General features: G+C 36.5%; 1 protein-coding gene across 13 annotated transcripts in view; it reads right to left on the reverse strand.

Annotated features, from left to right (window-relative positions):
• The window catches only part of LOC150093662 (uncharacterized), a 442,983-nt gene that overhangs the window by 314,061 nt on the left and 108,964 nt on the right, over nucleotides 1-19,958 (reverse strand). For all 13 annotated transcript variants that reach the window (XR_016550305.1, XR_016550303.1, XR_016550304.1 and 10 more), the window contains one exon: nucleotides 4,153-4,248. Coding sequence is in view for 9 of the 13 variants with exons in the window: in XM_090412731.1 (XP_090268857.1) it covers nucleotides 4,153-4,248 (96 nt within the window). In the remaining 4 variants the exon portion in view is untranslated. The remainder of the gene's footprint in view (nucleotides 1-4,152; nucleotides 4,249-19,958) is intronic.

The raw sequence follows: 19,958 nt of genomic DNA on the forward strand, positions 1-19,958 counted from the left end.
TTCTTTCATTTTGCAAGTTAGAAAATTCTTAGTAACTTGTAGAAATTTTTTAATAATTTTTATAAGTGGAACTATCTTTTAGGAAAATAAAAGAAACTCAAGATAGATGAGAAAATAAGAAAAGAATTAAGAAATAATTAGAAACATTTAATTCAAAGTATTAAAAAAATAACATCTTTACAGAATAACAGAAAATAAATTAGAGAATTACATAAATATACTTGAAATTTTTAAAATTAAAATTAGGGTTTTTGATTTCATATTCACAAAATTAGAAATAATAGTCTTAACGTCTAATTCTGCACATATATCATTTTCAATAGCCAAACTAACAAGCTTTTTTGTGACATACTTGTTCTTAAGTAGGTTTTAATCAATTTCAACTTGGAAAAGGAATGTTCACTGCTTGCTACACTAACAGGTAAGGCTAATAGTATTCTTAAAGCAATTGAAAAGTTAGGGAAAGATAAATTATTGGACACAATAAAATTAAGAATATCGAAAGGGTTTTGAATATTTAAATTATCCTTCCGAAAAATATCCTGGAAAGCACATAACTCATCATATAGTTCTATTGCATTTATGTCTTTATTGTCACCGTCCTTCAAGAGAATCTCTAAATCGTCACAATTTTTTCGTAAATCTTCGTTATTAATTTGTAGTATAGTTTGCCCACCGATTAGAGGTCCCTCGACACTTCTGCACATCTCAGAAAAAGGAGAATCCATTCCGATAATAGGGTAATCAGTCCGTATTGTGGGATGAGTTGTTTATTATTACCGGTCAGAAAATTAACTTCTCTTTTATAATCATTGTAGTTAACTATGTTGTTTGTATAACAGTTGGAAAATTTTACCTATAAAGCACGTGATTTCGCGTGTTGGTGACCAATTCGGATGTCCTTCATTTCTTTCTTCCCTTCAGCATGAATCGACTATTCTTGGAAAGACGCGAAGCAGGGACCTAGAAATGGTGGGCGAACTATAATCTATACAATAAATTGAAATTGTCATATGTTTTAGTTGTTCAAAATTCTATTAATGAACACATTGCACTGTCTAGAAGTGTATAAAACACATTCACTCTAAATTTATCTTCTGGCGATTGTGGTGTTTCGTCATGATGCTTATAGTCAAATTGTCGTGTCTTCTTTCATCATCGGACTTCCATACCAGTTTTAAATTCTTGTTCTCCATCCACCTCTTCACTCAGTTCTTTTGCCATTTTAGAACTTCTTTAAAATTTGTATCTGATCGATACTCTTGTAAGAATATTTTTAAGTTTTTGATAGATTCTAAAGCAAGTGTAATGTTCATATTTTTGTCTTGAAGCATTTTACCTACAGGGTTTATTTTGTTAAGTGAATCATGCCAAGTTATAAGAGAGCAAATAAATTTGTAGTCCTTTATTTTAACACAATGTTTGTGCTTCATGCTGAGTTTCTTTATTAAAATTGTCATTATTTTAAAATTTCAAAAAGTGCATCGCAAATTTCTCGTAACTGATATCGTAGAGGGCAGACTGCATTAATTTTACTTTCCCATCGCGTTTCTGATGGCTGTTTCAATGTTAATTTTTTTATGAGCTTTAAAAGGATTGCCCAACATTTGTAAGAGAATGAAAAGAAATTGTATATTTCTTGAATAATTGCAAAGAAACTAATTGTATCTGCATCGTTAATGATTAAATTTAGAGTATGAGCAGCACATGGCACGTAAAAAGGTCGAGGATTTTTGTTTAAAACAAATTTTTTAGCCCATATTTTTTCCCTTTCATACTTGCCCCATTGGCATACCCTTGACCTCGCATGTCTTCAATGGGAATGTTCCATATTTCCAGTTATTCCACTATTGTTGCATAAACCATGTCCTGTGGAATCTGATATATCTACAAAACCTAAAAAGTTTTCCCTGATCTTGACAATTCCATTGTCACAGGAAACATAGCGAATAATAATGGTCATTTGTTCTGTTTTTTACTTACATCAGGTGTGCAGTCTAAAATTATGAAATAATATTTAGATTTTCGAATTGATAATAAAATTGCATCCCTGATTGCATTACTTAAAGTTTCCAATATTTCATTTTGACTGTCTTTACTCAAATAGTGTACTCTATTGTTTCGTTGTAGGGTCCTTTCAACATGATTTTCCATAATGGAATCAAACTTTGCAAACAGTTCGACTAATTTTAAAAAATTGCCGTTATTCCTTTCATATAATTTATCAGATGATCCGCAAAAAGCTGAATTTTGGCTACCAAGGAATTTTATAATTTCAATCAAGCGTTCTAAAACACTCGTCCAATGTTTCTTTTCCATCGAGTCTGGCAATCAATAGTAGTTTTGTTTTTTAAATTTTTATCAACTTCCTTCCATTTTAAGCAATTTTTCATGTGAGTTAAACTAGTCTCTTCAAAGTTGTCTATGTAAAGTTGTACTTACATTTCTCCAATCGTTATAACCTTCTACAAGACTACTTAATTCGGTAGGTGCAAAAGGTTTGCAACAAAACCAAAAAACAGAATTTAAAGTTTCGGAATAAATGAGCCAGGTTCTTGGCAAGAGCTCACCGTTTTCCATTTTTCTATTATAATACATGTCGCCAAATTTATGACAACTCTTAATTTTTCATCAATATTTCCCCATTCACCTGGATCTTCTAAATTTACAGAGACTAACAATGTGTTAGTTTCATGGTCAACTACAACTAAATCTTCTCCTGTTTTTTCACTTAAATCATGCGTCTTGTTATCTTCAATAGTTGTAATGGTACTTTCATGCAAACTGGATGATGTTCTTCAACTCTGATTTCTGATGTATGAAGTTGGTTACAATCTACATCAGAATATTTTAATATTTTAACAAATTTATTAAAAGTCCCAGTTTGTTTCTTAAGATCTGTTTCTTTCGCAGCATGACGTTTATGATTTTGTGCACCGGATAACTTTTTTTTAATTTTTGATTCCATTTCTATTTTATACCCACAAGAAATTATTACACAACATGACACAGAGACAAAATAACAGTCCACACTGTACTACTGAAATGCGTACCATATGACTAGTTAACTAGCAACAAATGTTTTGTATGAAAATTCGGTTTTGCACATAAAAACCGTTCACCATTTCACTTTAGATAGACTGCAGTAGACACAACATTCTGTAGGCAAGCATTTAGCCTGCTCTCACTGCAAAATTGTAAACAGCTGGCTGATCAGAGACGCAATATACAATTTTTTTAAATTTTTATTCAGTGTATCCGGACTTATTTATTTTAATATTGATCATTCTAAGAACTTTTTGTTTTCGTGATAAAAATTTTGTTTCTTAAAAATGAACTTATGAATGGTGCCCAGGCGGCAACGCCCCCTTCGTAGTGGCGCCCGCATGCCCGTTTCTGCCGGCCCTGCATATATTCATCTCACGAATCCTTCCTCTCTAAGAACAAGTATAAACAGGACTCTAAAAATCCATAACAACAACTTTAATACTGAAAAATGGGACATCACTGTAAAGGTGAAATAAAAAAAAACTATAAGAAAGTTTATTTATTTATTTTATTTTTTTTTTCAAATCAAAAATAACAATTGTAATAATAGAAATAGGACATCACTATTACTGGAAGGAAAACCATCTGTAAGCAAGAATATTTATTCATATAATCAAAAATTAAATTAGCTTGATGTAATTTTTTTTTTTTTCACTAGAGGTCATGCCAGTGAGTAGCATGTGATCAAATGATTGTTTCTCTAGCTTACAGTTTGAGATGTAACGCAGCTTGTCTTGTATATTTATGTATGCTTCAGATGATCTTGATATGAAGATCGAAACGTCGGAATAATAAAATGTTATTCTAACATGGTTGTAGAATCCATAATTTCAAAAAAAAAAAAAAAAAAAAGAAAGAAAGAAAGAAAGAAAGAAAGAAAACAATATTTAGTTTTGTTTCTCAAGTTTTCTGCTTTTTTTCCCTTCATGAATCTTAAAAAAAAATTATGGCTTATGGTTTACAATTGCTAAATAAAGTTGCTAAATTGCAGAATAAGTTATGGTGTATAAAATATGTTACCAGATTATTCTATACCAAAATAAATTATTCCATACCAAATATTGATATAGAATACTAACAAAAAATTAAAATTTTATTATTTACCTATATTTTGAACATCGAGGAGGGACATTCCAGCACCAAGTGAATGTTCTGACTTGATATGGTCGCCGATATGAAACCATAACATATTCTAAGTACCTATAAGAAAATATGGAAAAAAAGATCATTTATATATATTGTATAAAATAAAATACTTTTTCTTAATTGAAATCAGTAATGTTGTTTAGATGGCTGCTACTTGTTATCAAATGGCAAAGAATATACTGAACATAAATTGCATTTTTTTTTGTTACATATTCTCTCTGTAATTAGGTAGCCAGCTTTCTCTCTTGTTATTCATTGTGTGTCATGGTGGATGGATCCCTTTCTTCAAGGTTCACTACTAATGCAGGATAGGAATCTGTTATGTCACCTAACCTATTTAAAGCTCCTGTACGTAATGAACCATGCAATGCTCACACATCCTAAGTTTCAAGATTATCTGTAACCAGTGCTTGAACAATGGTATCTATCCATCTTTCAATGCCACAAAAATAAACTGGTCACCTTCAATAGCATCAACATGCAGTCTTGTCTTTTTTCTTGCAAAAGGGATTCTCAGATTACTTTCCCTTATCCTCAGTAATACCCAAATCACCAAAGTGGATCAGATCTCCTATCTCCTTGGACCGACATTTGCCTCTAGACTTTTCTAGCTTAAACACATGACATCAACAACTTACTAAGTCTCTATAAAAAGTAGACATTCTCTTCTTTTCTAGATGGTACTCTCACCCATCCAACTATACAAATCCCAAATTCACCTATCCTTAGAATACTGTTCACATGGTTAGGATAGTACACCTAAAACCTCCCTAAAAATTCTCAGATGCTGTTTAGAGGAAGAGGGATTTAGCTGATGGATGATTGCTCCCTCACTACTCTCTCACTTCAACTTCTATCTCACAGACCACTTTTTTTGACAATCTTTCCTACAGGTAAAGTTTCACTAATGTTTTCACATAGATAATGTTTCACTGAACTGGCACAGTTATTATTATTATTACGTGACACCTCCAAGGAGTCCAAAGACTCATCGAGGGAGGGCTACTCAACAACTCTCCGTCTCCACCACTCAATCCACCAACTAGAGCGAACCACATCATCTACACCAATGCCTTTTACTGCCCACCAACTACCACTAGTATTTTCACAGACAATCACAAACATCCAAGCCCACAGTGGAATTTGAATCCATATCCTTTTGGCTGGAGAGTGAATATGCTAACCACTTGGCCAACCAGGACATGCAATCAATCATACCTCTCCTCTCCTTTAACCCATTAACAGACAAAGTGCTAACAACCGACTCTGGCAGCCTATTAGATTCATTCACAATTCTCCAAGTGAAAAATCTAGTCCTCATGCCCCTACTAACCACACTTTTACTCAACTTCAAAGGATGACCTCTTGTTCTATCTGCTCTAGCCAAGTGCTGAAACATTTCCCCTGCATCAATCCTATAAAATCTTTTAAGTAACTTAAATGGTTCTATCATATCTCATATCTCCTCTTTTTCACTTACCAACCAACTTCTGAAGTCCTCATACCCTCAATCTATCCTCATAGGGAACAGACCACTCACCATCTTGGTTGCTGACCTCTGAATCCTTTTCACCACTTCTCATCCACAAGAAACCCAGGAGACCTGACATGAGCACAGTGATCCAGATGTGGACATATCAAGTCCTTAAAAGTAGAATAATAACTTCCTTATCTTTACTTCAATAGTCAAGTAATCTTATGAGCTACATTAGCAACATACCATCTAAACTTCAATTCTCTGTCTATCACCACCCATAAATCCCTAGCTTCATTTATTTTCTGGTTCCATCAATGTGGTACATAGCTTGTAATCTACTGTATTTATCCCAAAATACATAAATTCATGCATTTGGGGATACCATGACAAAATGCATGCATTTCTCCACATTACACTGATATCTATTATCTTTCGCCCATGCTGACAGCCTATTTAAATCATCCTGTAGCTCTCCAAATTACCTTGAATCACTATTACTCTACCTAATTTTGCATCATCAGCAAATAACTGAATATTTCCTTTCATGTTATTTCCTATATCACTTATGTACAAATTAAATTAGTGGTCCTAGTCTGGACTCTGCTCCTCCATATATACCATTTTTTGATATCTGTCCAGCAGCCAACTTCTTATCCACATAACCAGTGTCATATCAATCCCCATTCGTTCTAATTTGCATAATAGAATTCCATGTGGTATTCTGTCAAATGCCTTTGCAAAATCCAGCAGAATAATTGCATGGCCATTTCCTTTATCCAACTCACTCTATTATAAAAAGTTTGTAAATTACTAAGGCATGATCCTTCACAAAGCCATGTTTCTCCTCATGAAGCATCATATTCTTATCCACCCATTCCTGAATTCTCTTTTTAACTAATTTTTAAAGGGAATTTTTAACATGGGAATTTTCCCAGAAATAATACCTATAATTTTTTTGGTACTTTTACCACAAGAATAAGTGTACGAGAATGGCATTGGAGAGAAGAAAGCAGGAGAATGGGAGAGAAGGGGGGGACAGGAAATGAGTGTAGAAGCAAGGAAAACGAGAGAGGAAGGTAAAAGAATTGGAGAGACAGTGAAAGAGAGAAAATGTCAGAAAGACGAGAGAGTGTGGAAGCAAGGGATAGAGAGGTGAGAGGGAGAAGGGAGAGAAACCAGAGAGAGAGATTGGAAGCAGTTAATCAGGGATACCAGTGAGTGAAGGATGAATGAATCTGTTTGGAGTGTCATGAATGAAGATTCGATGATTCAGGGTATGCAGAGTAGAGTGCCAGAGGAGTGCTTACCTGATGTTATGATAGAGAGTGGCAATGGCAGTGAAGAGTAGTGAAACTTTCTGCAATAAAGCTAGTGACTCAATCATGTTAATAACAATAATAAAAATAATAAAAAAAAATAGGGCACAAAATAATCAAACTAATGGTCTAGTGCCCCCAATTTTAGTAAACATACATTACATCTCCAATAATTGGTTTTATCATTGATCTCAGACATAGAATCACAAAATATACCAAGGTGTGCCATCTTTTGGCTACTTGTATACTGGAAATATATGACTTCTGCATTACTTCAACCTTGGTATCTCTTCTGGATCTGGCTCCTAATGATGAGACTACATAAAGGTTGAAACTGGTCTGGATAGTGGCCCTTCCATAATGTATAGCATTATGCATGTCCATTAGGATATGTGCCTTGCATTATTGGATACTAAGGCAATTCATAACTCCGCCATTACCAGTCCCAAGCCCGGATGAGAAAAGAGGAGGGTTGTGTTTGTAACTAGCAACCATAATATGGAAAGAACATATTGCTTCAGAAACCTCAACCATTGTTGGAAAACTGACACAAAACCAAGAAGGAGAAATACTGGGGAAAAGAAGCAAGCCAGTGAAAGCCCCATTGGAGAAGCTGACAGGAGGAAAACTCCAAGAAAAAACCTCTTTAGCCCAAAACGTTTAACCAAAATTGAATGCTGGAATATTAGGGCTTTGTACAAAAGTGGAAAAGCTAACTTACTAACCAGAGAAATGGAAAGATACAAAATAGAAATATTAGGTCTAAACAAGACAAGATGGAATGGTAGCAGAGAAATCCAACTAACAACAAACAAATACATTTTATATTCTGGAAACCAGAATGAAGATGACACACACAGCAAAGGTGTATCATTTTCTATGTGTACTGGCATCTGTTGGTAGCTTTCATGCTAATAACAGATGCTAGAAGAGCACTAATTGAATGGAAACCAATTTCTGAAAGAATCAAAGCTAGATTTAAAACTAAATACAGAAATGTGACGATAATAAACATATATGGACCAACAAATAATGCAAAAATAGAAGAGAAAGAAGACTTCTATGACATGCTGCAAAAAAGAAGTAGACGAAGTCAAAAATAAAGATATGCTTTTAATTATAGGTGACATGAATGCAAAAGTAGGAAATAGTAAAGTGGGATATGAACGAATAATAGGAAAAGAAGGTTTAGGAAATTGTAATGAAAATGGAGAAATCCTAAAAGACTTTTGCACTTTCAATAATATGATCATAGGAGGAACCGCATTTAAACATAAAGACATCCATAAACAGACTTCGATATCACCTGATAAGAAATCCAAAAATCAAATAGACCATATTTTAATAAACAGACCTTGGAGAACCTCTTTGATGAATGTAAGAGTTTGGAGAGGAGCAGGTGCTTTACAGACCACTTATTATTGATTGCAAAAATAAAAATGAAACTAAGAAAAATATTTAAAGGCAAGAACCAAAGAATTAATTATTATTATTATTATTATTATTATTATTTCGGGTGACTCCAGGAGTCCTTAGACTCATCAAGGGAGGCCCTAAACATCATGTCCACACAACTATGCGATTACATTCTCACAGTATCTATCATACCTTGTCTTGAACTCGTTCACCGTCATAGCACCCACAACAGACTCTGGCAGCTTATTCCACTCATTTACCACTATAAAAGTAAAGAACCCAGCTCTAACACCCCTGCTAACCACACTCTTGCCCAGCTTCCATAGGTGTCCCCTAGTTCTCCCACCACCACCAGTCCTGATCTCAAAAATATCCTCTGAATTAATCCTATAGAATCCCTTTAGCAATTTGAATGTCTCAATCATATCTCCCCTCCTCCGCCTATCAACTAGTTTCTGCAACCCACAAATCTTCAACCTGTTCTCATATGGTTCATTCCATAGACCTGTTATCATCTTAATCACTCGCCTCTGCATCCTCTCCACCTCCTCCCCATCAAGAAGGAACCGAGGTGACCAAATCTGGGCACAGTAGTCGAGATGAGGTCTTATCAAGGTTCGGTACAGAGGTACAATAACTTGCTTGTCTCTGCTCGTCAAGGTATTTTTCAACAACCAAGTGAGTTGATGAGCTGATTTAGCTACTTTTGTAATGTTCCCCCTAAACTTCATCTCCCTATCCACCAACACTCCCAAGTCCCTGGCCTCATCAATCTCTTGGAGTACAGTTCCACCAATGTGGTATACTGCTGCTAATCTTTTCACCCCAAAATGCATAACCTTACATTTTGTCACATTAAATTGACATCCATTCTCCTTAGCCCAGAACTCCAATCTATCTAAGTCATCCTGCAAGACTTTGACATCTTCTGCATTCACTATTGCCCTACCCAACTTTGCATCATCAGCGAACAAATGAATTGTTTCACTTAGATCCTTCCCTATATCGTTAATGAACAGATTAAACAGCAGTGGTCCAAGAACAGAACCCTGCGGCACACCGCTAGTCACAGGCCGTCTTTTGGACTCTACTCCTGAATAAACTACTCTTTGATATCTCTCCATCAACCAACCACCTATCCATCTCACCAATCCTATATCCATTCCCATATGTTGTAGTTTACGGATTAGAATACCATGTGGTATCCTGTCAAACGCCTTTGCCAGGTCCAACAGTATCACTGTAAACCCATTTCCCTTATCCAGTTCAGCTGTCACCTTGTTATAAAACTTGAGCACGTTGCTGAAGCATGATCTACCCTTCGCAAAGCCATGCTGTCCCCTGTACAGTATCTCGTTTTCATCAATCCATTCCTGTATTTTTCCCTTGACTACTTTCTCTAAGACCTTGACAACGACTCCTGATATGCTGATCGGTCAGTAATTTGCAACCGTAGTCTTGGATCCTCCTTTATGCAGTGAAACTATTTTCCCCTCTTTCCACACCTTTGGGACTAAACCAGACCTGAGACTCAGATTAAACAACATGGTCAAGGGCACTGATAATTCTTTAGCCGCTTCACGCAAGACCCATGTCGGTATACCATCCAATCCCACAGATGTGTTCACATTAAGGTTCTGTAATAGACTAGTCACCTCCACTTCATTCATCACTATTCCCATATAAACTAATGGTTCCTTCATTTTTTTCAATGTCACCACCTGGATGATATGCTTTTGCAAAGTGCGCATTCAGTATCTCCACTATATCGACTGATTCAGTGACCTCCTTACCATCGTCATTCCTTAAAATCATTTTGCCGTGAACAGTTTTTTTCTTGCTTGCAGCATATTGAAAGAACTGTTTGGGATTCTCTTTTGCTTGCAAAGCTAGTTTCCTTTCATAATCCGCTTTTGCTTTTTTTACCAGACTCGTTACCTTTCTGGCCTGCACTTTATACCGTTCATGTGCCTGCAGGTCACCCCTTTCTTTAAATTCCCTCCACAGTTGTTTCTTTTTTTGCAGCTCAAGCTTAATGGTGTTATTCATCCATTTAACCCCTACTTGTTTTACTATTCGGACCCTAGGTATACAATCAGCCATTACCTCCTGTAAATGCTCCTTGACCCCTTCCCATGCTCTATCGACGTCCAGCCCTTGCAGTTGTACATGCCATGGCACTGATCCAAGCAATCTCCTAAACTTGTCATACTTGCCAGCATGGTAATTCCACATATACCCTGTCTTAATCGAAAATTCCACACCTTTAGCCACTTCCCAGGTCAAGACCTTATGATCACTCTCACCAATAGGTGGCAACATGGTCATATTCATTACAGTCAAATTCTTAGATGCTATTAACAAGTCAAGCACTCTCACACTCCTAGTATTTTCAATTACATGCTGTCTCAGATAGTTATCCCTTAATAATTGAATAAAATCCAGTTTCTTCCTCACATGTGTCCTCTCCTCCTTCCAATCAATGTTACCATAGTTGAAATCCCCCATAATAATTACCCTCCTTCCACTCATTTCATCAATTTCCCTATGCATACTATCTCCACCATCTATTCCATCACCTGGTCTATACCAGCACCCAACTGTATATTTTATTCTGCCAGTCTCAATGTCACACCAAATAGCCTCAAATGAGCTCCTTTCACTATCCTGCGATACAACTTCAATTCTCCTTGGCTGCAGTTCATCAGCTATCATCAATAACACTCCTCCTCCCATTTTATTCTCTCTGTCCCCTCCTAAACACACTATAACCTACACATTCTATCCCACTAACTATATCTTCTTCCGTCAGCCATGTTTCACTAATGCCAATAACCTGTGGCCAGGAAGAGCCAATCAAGGCCAAAAATTCTTCCTTCTTGTTCCTAATACTCCTGGCATTAGCATACATGAAATGCAGTGATCCCTTAGTCCCATCCCTATATTGATGCGTTATTCTAAATCATCCATTCCCATTTCATTTTTTGTCCTTAGTGCTGGCTCGGGTACATTATATACATTCTTACACTCATCTGTCTCACTGATGTCTGCATATCCATTCCCCCTCCCCTCCTTGGTAGTTCTAGTTTCCCTGGTTTTGCACATCCATTTTCACTTCATTCAGCAACACTCTTTCCAGTCTCCGCACACCAAGTCCATTCAAATGCAGGCCATCCATCTTGTATAAGTCCTTTTGCCCTTCAAAGTCATTCCACACCACACCGTCTGAATAACCTACGCATAATGTCATTTGCGATTATCCCTCCTCCTAAACTCCTCTCTGTCATACCGCGGCAACAGACTAACCATTCTAACTCTGTCACTCTTTTCTTTCGCTACCTTTAACAATACTTTAATACAATATATCCAAACTGAAAAACAAGGATACAAAAGACAAATATAAAGTAACATTAAGGATTAAACATGGAAGCCTTGTAGAACAACATAAGGAAATAGACATCGGAGAGAACTGGGAAAAAATAAAGAATACATTTAATAGTACAGCCAAAGAAGTTCTGGGAAGGCAGAGTAGGAATCACAAACAATGGATCTCTGAAGAAACCATCAAATTATGTGAAGAAAGCTTTATGAAATACACTTCTGCAAAGTACAGAAGAAAACAAAAGAAATAGGATAAATGAAAGATACAGGCTTAAAAACGGACGGGTAAAAAAAAAGTGCAAGGAAAGATAAAAGAGTTTTCCTCTAGGAAATGTGTAAAGAGGCTGAAGAAGCAGCAAGTAAATTTGACCCAAAGAGGTTGTTTGAGATAACAAGAAAGCTAGCTGGGAAGAGTTTTAAAAGAGAAGGGCCTGTAAAAAATAAACAAGAAAAGTTACTCACAAATGAAGCAGGCATAGAAAAAAGATGGGTAGAACATTTCCAAGAAATTTTAAATGGAGAAATAGATAACCTAGAACAAGAAATACCAGAAACACCAAAAGAAGAAATACTTAAAATAAATACAGGAACTATAACTAAACTAGAAATAACTCATGCAGTAAAGAAAACAAAAAACAATAAAACAGCTGGGAGTGACAATATACAGGCTGAACTACTTAAAGCAGATATAAACACTACTGTTGAAATGCTACACCTGCTATTTAATCAAATATGGGAAAAGGAGGAATGGCCAGAAGACTGGAATACAGGACTCCTGGTTAAACTGCCAAAAAAGGGAGATATAACACTTTGTAAAAATTGGAGAGGGATTTCACTTCTAAATGTTGTAAGTCAAGTATTTACTAGAATTTTGCTAGAAAGAATGAAACAAGAAATTTAAACTAAACTGAGGAAAGAACAGCCCAGGTTCAGACCAAACAGATCTTGTATTGATCAGATAATAACGTTAAAAATAATTGTTGAACAGTCAATAGAGTGGCAGAGTAGCCTATATTTGGGATTCATCGATTTCGAACATGCATTTGATAGCATAGAGAGAAAGACTATGTGGAAGTTAATGAAGCACTACGGGATATCTCAGAAAATCATAAATATCATAAATATAATAGAGAGAATGAATCAGATCAAGAGGGAAGTGATGTGGAAGAGCAGGAGAGTAAGACAGGAGAGATTGAAGAAGTGGAAATGAATGGGGAAGTGAGTGGTATGAGTATAGAAAATGAGAGAATGGGTGTGCAAGAGGAGCTGGGAAACGGGGAGGCTCAGGGTGGACAGGAGTACACAGCGTGACAAAGGTGGATGCTCCAAGAGGAGGTGAGAGCATGTGTAGGCAGGAAAGTAATGGGATGATCAGGGATCAAGAGGAAACAGATGGAATTGCAGAGGGTTCTAAAATGAAGAAGCAGAAAGGGAAACGGCCCCAGTCCAGCATGGAGAGATCACATCGAGTGAGTGGTATCAGTGGAACTAACTGTAGATCCAGAAATGAGTTGTGTTTGTATACCAATGCTAGAAGTATAAGAAACAAGGCAGATGAAATGGTTGCACTAATTGCATCTGTGCACCCAGAGATTGTCGGAATAAGTGAGACATGGTTAGATGAGGATGACATCCTGACAGGAATAGAGATGGAAAGGTATGATGTGTTTCGTGAGGATAGAAGGGGTAAAAAGGGAGGGGGAGTGCTATTGATGATAGAGAAACAGTTATGTCCATACAAGGTAGAGATGCAAGAGGGCCAGTGGTTTTGAGGCAGTATGGTGTGAGATAGAGGTCAATAGAATCAAATACTTGGTGGGATGTTGTTATAGACCTGGTAATGTGGATGGTGGTGATGGCGAAATGTATAGTCAAATAAGCCAAGCAAATAAGAAAAGGATGATCATTATGGGTGATTTTAATTATGGCAATATAGACTGGAATGAAGAGATAGCAACTGGAAGTAAAGAAAATGAGTTTCTTGAGTTTTTGAGGGATAACTACCTCAGACAGTATGTAACAGAGGGCACACGAGGATTAAGGGTCTTGGATTTGGTCATCTCATCGGAGGATGTAATTATCAATGAGGAATCAAATCATCCACCAATTGGTGAAAGTGACCATGAGGTGATTACTTGGGTCGTTGCAAGCAGTGCAAGGACCCCTGTGAAAAAAGGGTATGTGTGGAACTACAAGGGGGGGGGGGGTGATTATGAAGAGCTCAGGAGACAGCTTGCAGGTGTAGCATGGAATGAGGAGTTAGCTGGAAAAGAGATCAATGCAGCTTGGGGGATTTTCAAAAAATATTTAGTAGATGCAATGTCTAAATGTATACCATGGGTGAGAAGGTTAAATAAGGTAGGTGTGAGATGGATGAATAAAGAGATCAAGCATGCAATACAGAGAAAAAGGGCATTGTGGAGGCAGCATAAGAGAAGTGGAAGTAACCAATTTCATGAGGTCTACAAAGACCAGGCAAGGAGGGTGACTTGGTTGGTGAGAGTAGCTAAAGAGAGGTATGAACAGCAGTTAGTTAATGAAGCCAAAAAGAATCCTAGGGAGTTCTTTCGATATGTAGCTAGCAAAAGAAAGAATGATTATGGAAGGATGACATTGATTGGAGGAAATGGTATAAAGACAACTGTTGCAGAATGTGTGGTGGAGATACTTAATGAGCAGTTCATAAAAGATCTTTCAATCTTGTGAATGTGACTTCATGGAGAGCTTAAGAGCAGTTGATGATGGGGAGGAGAGACTGACTGTAAGTGAGCAAGAGGTGTTTGGGGAGGTGAGTAAACTAGATGTAAATAAGGCGCTGTGGAACTTGATAATATATCACCGTGTATGCTGAAGGAATGTGCCAGAGAGTTGACACCTGCCTTGACATATTTTTTTAATACGAGTCTTGCACTTGGTCAAGTCCCTAAAGAGTGGAAGGAGGGCAAGATTGTGCCACTTCATAAAGGAGGTGATCGAACTCAAGCATCAAGCTATAGGTCTATCTGTGTGTCAGGTGTTGTGGTTAAGTTGTTGGAGAAGCTTGTGAGAATTAGGATCCAGAGTTGGGTTGACAACAAAGGTATAATCTTTGATGGACAGCATGGATTTGCTAAAGGGAGGTCATGTTTTAGTAATCTACTTACTTATTACAATAAAGTGACTGCTTCCTTGGACAGAGGAGAAGGATACACAGTAATATACTTGGATTTAGCAAAAGCTTTTGATACAGTACCCCATGATAAGTTGACAGTCAAACTAGAGTGGATGGGATTGGATATTAGATTAGTGGATGAGATTGGATATTAGATTAGTGCATTGGATTGGAGACTGGCTATCTGATAGGTATCAACAAGTTGTGTATGGGGGTGCAATATCCAGGAAAAGGAAAGTCACTAGTGGAGTGCATCAGGGGTCTGTTTTAGGGCTATTACTATTTAACTTCTATATTAATGATATTGGCGAAGATTTGGATGGAGATATTCAGTTGTTTGCAGATGATGCAAAGTTGGGACGAACCATAAAGAGTAGTGAAGATGTTGTGGCCTTGCAAGAAGATTTGAATAAATTGAGTGATTGGGCAAGCAAATGGGGATGTGAGTTCAATGTTGCAAAATGTAAGGTTTTAAAATTTGGAAAACAAAGATGGGATGCAGAATTTATGCTTGGTGAGAATATATTGTTGGAAGTAGAGGAAATAAGAGATCTGGAGGTGACAGTGGATAAGGAACTAAAATTTAGGGGACACATCGCCAAAATTGTGAAGACAACACAAAGACTTCTGGGAATGATGCGGAGGACACTGACGTGTAGAAGTAGGGAGATTCTTGTTCCATTGTATAAGGCTTTGATTAGGCCACACATGGACTATTGTGCCCAGATTTGGTCACCTGGTTTTCAGAAGGATGAAGAGATGTTGGAAAGGGTCCAAAGGCGACTGACTAAGGTAGTTTCTGACCTCTGGAATGTCGAGTATGAGGAAAGATTGAAAAGATGTAATTTGCAGTCTAGTGGAGAGAAGGAAGAGGGGAGATATGATAGAGACCTACAAGTTGGTAAGGGGTTGTTATAGGATCAATGGTGGAGAAGTTCTACAGAGAGTAGTGGGAGATCAGGGGAGAACCAGAGGTCATCCCTGGAAACTGTATAAAGAGGGTGTGAGAGGCAGGTTTTTTCGTGCAGAGTTGTGAGTGATTGGAATGCCTTGCCTGAGAGTGTGGTGTCTGCAAGGAGTTTGAATGTGTTTAAGACACGGTATGATGAGATGTGTGTGAGATAAAAGGACCTCCTAGATGAGTCTTTGACTCCATGAGGTCTTGTTTAATAATAATAATAATAATAACAAAGAAAACTCATGATAAATACAAAATCCAAATAATAAATAATGGCAAACTATCAGAACCATTTGCAACAAACACAAGAGTAAGACAAGGATGTATACTCTCTCTGACCATCTTTCTGACTGTCATTGACTGGATGATGAGGAAAATATCTGAAGAAAGAATTGGCATTTAATGAGGATGGTCAAATAAAATCAGTGACCTGGATTTTGCAGATGATATATGCCTTTTGGCACAAAAACATCAACACCTCCAAAAGAAAATAGATAATTTAAACCAGGAAGCAAATAAATGTGGATTGAAAATAAATCATAACAAGACCAAAGTAATGAAGATAAACCCCAAACAAGAATTAGTCTTTGAAATACTAGGGAAAACACTGGAACAGGTAGATAACTTTATCTACCTGGGATCAGTGATCAGCACACAAGGAGGAACTAAACATACAAAATAGAATCCAGAAAGCACAGATTGCAATCGATATGAAGAAGAAAATTTGGGGGTCCAAAGAAATAAAATTAAAAACCCAAATTAGGCTCTTCAACACTAATGTTAAACCAGTTTTAATATATGGAGCTGAGACATGTTCACTAACAACGGAAGACATAAATAAAATACAGGTCTACATAAACAAATGCTTGAGGAAGATACCTGGAATATACTGGCCAAATAAAATAAAAAACAAACATAGAACTCTGGGAGAGAACAGGTCAAACCAGCATCAGAAATGAAATCACTAAAAGAAAATGGAACTGGATAGGTCACACAATCAGGAACCCAGATAAAGAAATAGCAAAAATTGCACTAGAATGGAATCCCCAAGGCAAGAGGAAAAGAGGCAGACCCAGGATAACATGGAGAAGAGAACTAGAAATAGAGGCAAGGTGGCTGGGATGTTCCTGGAAAGAGATAAAAAAAGAAGTATTGAATAGGATCAGATGGAAGTCAATGGTTGAGGCCCTATGCTCCACAGGGAGCGAAGAGGATAGGTAAGGTAAGGTAAGGTAATGTGAAGTCATGAGCCCCTATATGCAAGTAGCTCAGTTGTAAAGATACTTCGCATGAAAACTTTGTTTGATTACAATTGGCATCTTTAATTTATTTCTCACGTTGGTTCTACAAGGAGCATCTGAATAGACTGGATGTGTAGATATTTAATGATGTGAAGTATAAAGGTTTGAAATTTGGAATTTGGAAACTGATATACAGGAACAAATATAATTTCACTGTACAAAGCTGTAATCAGGCCACATATAAACTACAGTGGTGTGCAGATTTGGTCACTGTTTTTGAGAGGATGAACATATTTTGGAAAGGGTTCAGAGAGTAACAATACATCAGTGCAGTTGAATGCCTGTAGTATGACAAATTACAAACATAATACACATGTGTACACATACAAGAGTATATAATACTTTCCATCAACACAACCCTGCTTACTGGAAGCCTGAATTAGAGACTTGAAAAAAAAAGATCTGTATTTGATCTCTAGAGTAGGATCTCGGTATTATTTAACTCTTAACTTATCTGCGATGTTAATACTATGGGTTAACAATCTTTCATGAGTGGGACCAGTGGTGGCCGGTGAAAATTTTAAGTGGAGGTGCTACATATATAAAAAAAATAATAAATAAAAAAAAACTGTTGATTTTTTAACGATACTTGTGACATAATGATTAGAAATATATACACGTTAGCACAAGAATAATGTTTAATTTGCCAAATAATTTGGTCTGAATATTACAGGCCATCTTCAGTGGCTATATAGTAATAGGAATAACATACCAGAAACTTAATTAAGATCCAACCAACAGACAACTGAAGAAATCAAATTCCCTTCTAGATGAGGTCATAAGTTTAGATGTAGACACTATTGAAAGACAAAAAACTCATTTTGCAAGCCCCCCCCCCACCCCAGGTTTTATGGTCTACCAAAAATACATAAGACAGATATTTCTCTTCACCCTATGGTGGATTGTATTGATTCTCCTACCTATCGCATAGCCAAATATCTATCTAAATTATTGAATTAACATATTGGCAACTCATGCTCTTTTTTGAAAAACTCTTATGATTTCTTAAATAAATTAAAAAACTTCTCTTTACAACCTACAGATCTTATGGTTGCCTTTGATATAGAATCTTTATATACGAATGTACCTCTCAAAGAGACTTTGGAATTACTAGCCGACATCTTCCCACAAGATATTATAAAACTATTTGATTTCGTAATGCACTCTGGATATTTCTTATGTCAAAATAAATTTTACAACCAAGTGGAGGGAACAGCTATAGGAAGTCCACTCTATCCTGCTCTTGCAAACTTTTATTTAGAACATCTAGAAGAAGTCCTGTTCTCATCTATATTCCCTCAACCATCCTTTTGGGTTAGATATATAGACGGTATCTTTGCTGTATGGCCTCACGACAGAGACTCCTTACCTTCCTTTTTAAGCAGTATCAATTCCTTACATCCTCGTATAAAGTTTACCATGGAAATTGAAAAAGACAACAAGTTATCCTTTTTTAGACGTCCACCTTCTGGTATTCTTACAACAACAGTTTACAGAAAACCAACTTTCACAGGTCGTTATATTCTCAAAGAAACTGCTCATCACCCTTGGCAAAAAACAGGAGTCACAAAATGTTTAATCCGACGAGCCAAAACTAACTGTTCAACTTCTCATTTATTACAGAAGGAACTTTGGCCTATCAAACATCACATGAAACTAAATGGCTTCTCTGAAAAGAGTACACAACATCTTTTCAATTCTTACAAACCAACACAGAACAACCAAGATTCAATACGTCGAGTTCCAATTCCCTACATTTCCGGGATTTCAGAACCAATTTTGAGAATTCTAAAGAAATATGATCTAACAGCCACTTATACACCTATTAACAAATTATCCACCCGTTTTCCTTCATCTAAAGCTAAACGCTCAACCTTGTCTCTACCTGGTGTGTATCAAGTTCCTTGTAATTTTAATCTTTCTTACTTTGGACAAACTGGACGTTCCATAGAAAAAAGAATTCAAGAGCATCAGTCATCAATTCAACACAACAAACCTGAGAAATCTGGGCTAGCTCAGCATGGATTAGAAACAAACCACAACTTCCTTTGGTCCAAAACTCTCCTCCTACACAGATGTCACTACAAATTTGAACGTTTATTTAAAGAAAGTGTAGAGGCCATACTTCAATGTCCTAACTTGAATCGTAATGACTGTATATCTATATCAAAAATTTGGGAAAGTTTAGTCAGGATAACACATAATTTTTTTATTTTATTATTTTTTTTATCAGTATAATGTTATTTAAGATCATTATATTGTTGTGTCTCCTGAATAAGCATTAAAAAGATTTATATTAAAATATTCAGGTCACAACATTAATTCTACTCAGGCAGAGAACATGGAACGTTGGCAATAGAAAAAATAAATCGTTTGTGAACACAAGTCAAAATAAAGTTTAAGGAATTGTATAAAATTGTATAAAGTGTTTAAATATAATCTGTATTAAGTGTGGGGGGCCTGATAATAGAAATCCATGTAAGCTGGCAAAATCCGTTTGGAAAACCAGCCTCTTGCACTGAAATAGTAAAGCCTGTGAGTCAGGGTTCAAAGGTCACTTTTACCGTCCTGCATTATGAAAGTATTGGAAAGGAAAACCTAAGCATCTTCCAGGAATAGGAGGCAGACACACGGGCAAAATATTAATAGAGGGAGCTAATGAGATTGACGTGGACACACGTGACCGAGTTGGAGGGTGTCACAAATATTGAGATTTAACGAGAGGAGAAAATGAAACAAAAAGGCCTTGCATGAAGATTCGCGA

The sequence above is a fragment of the Typopeltis vanoorti genome, chromosome 23, assembly GCF_054136105.1.
Source record: "Typopeltis vanoorti isolate ZY-2024b chromosome 23, IOZ_Tvanoo_1.0, whole genome shotgun sequence".
NCBI lineage: Eukaryota > Metazoa > Arthropoda > Arachnida > Uropygi > Thelyphonidae > Typopeltis > Typopeltis vanoorti.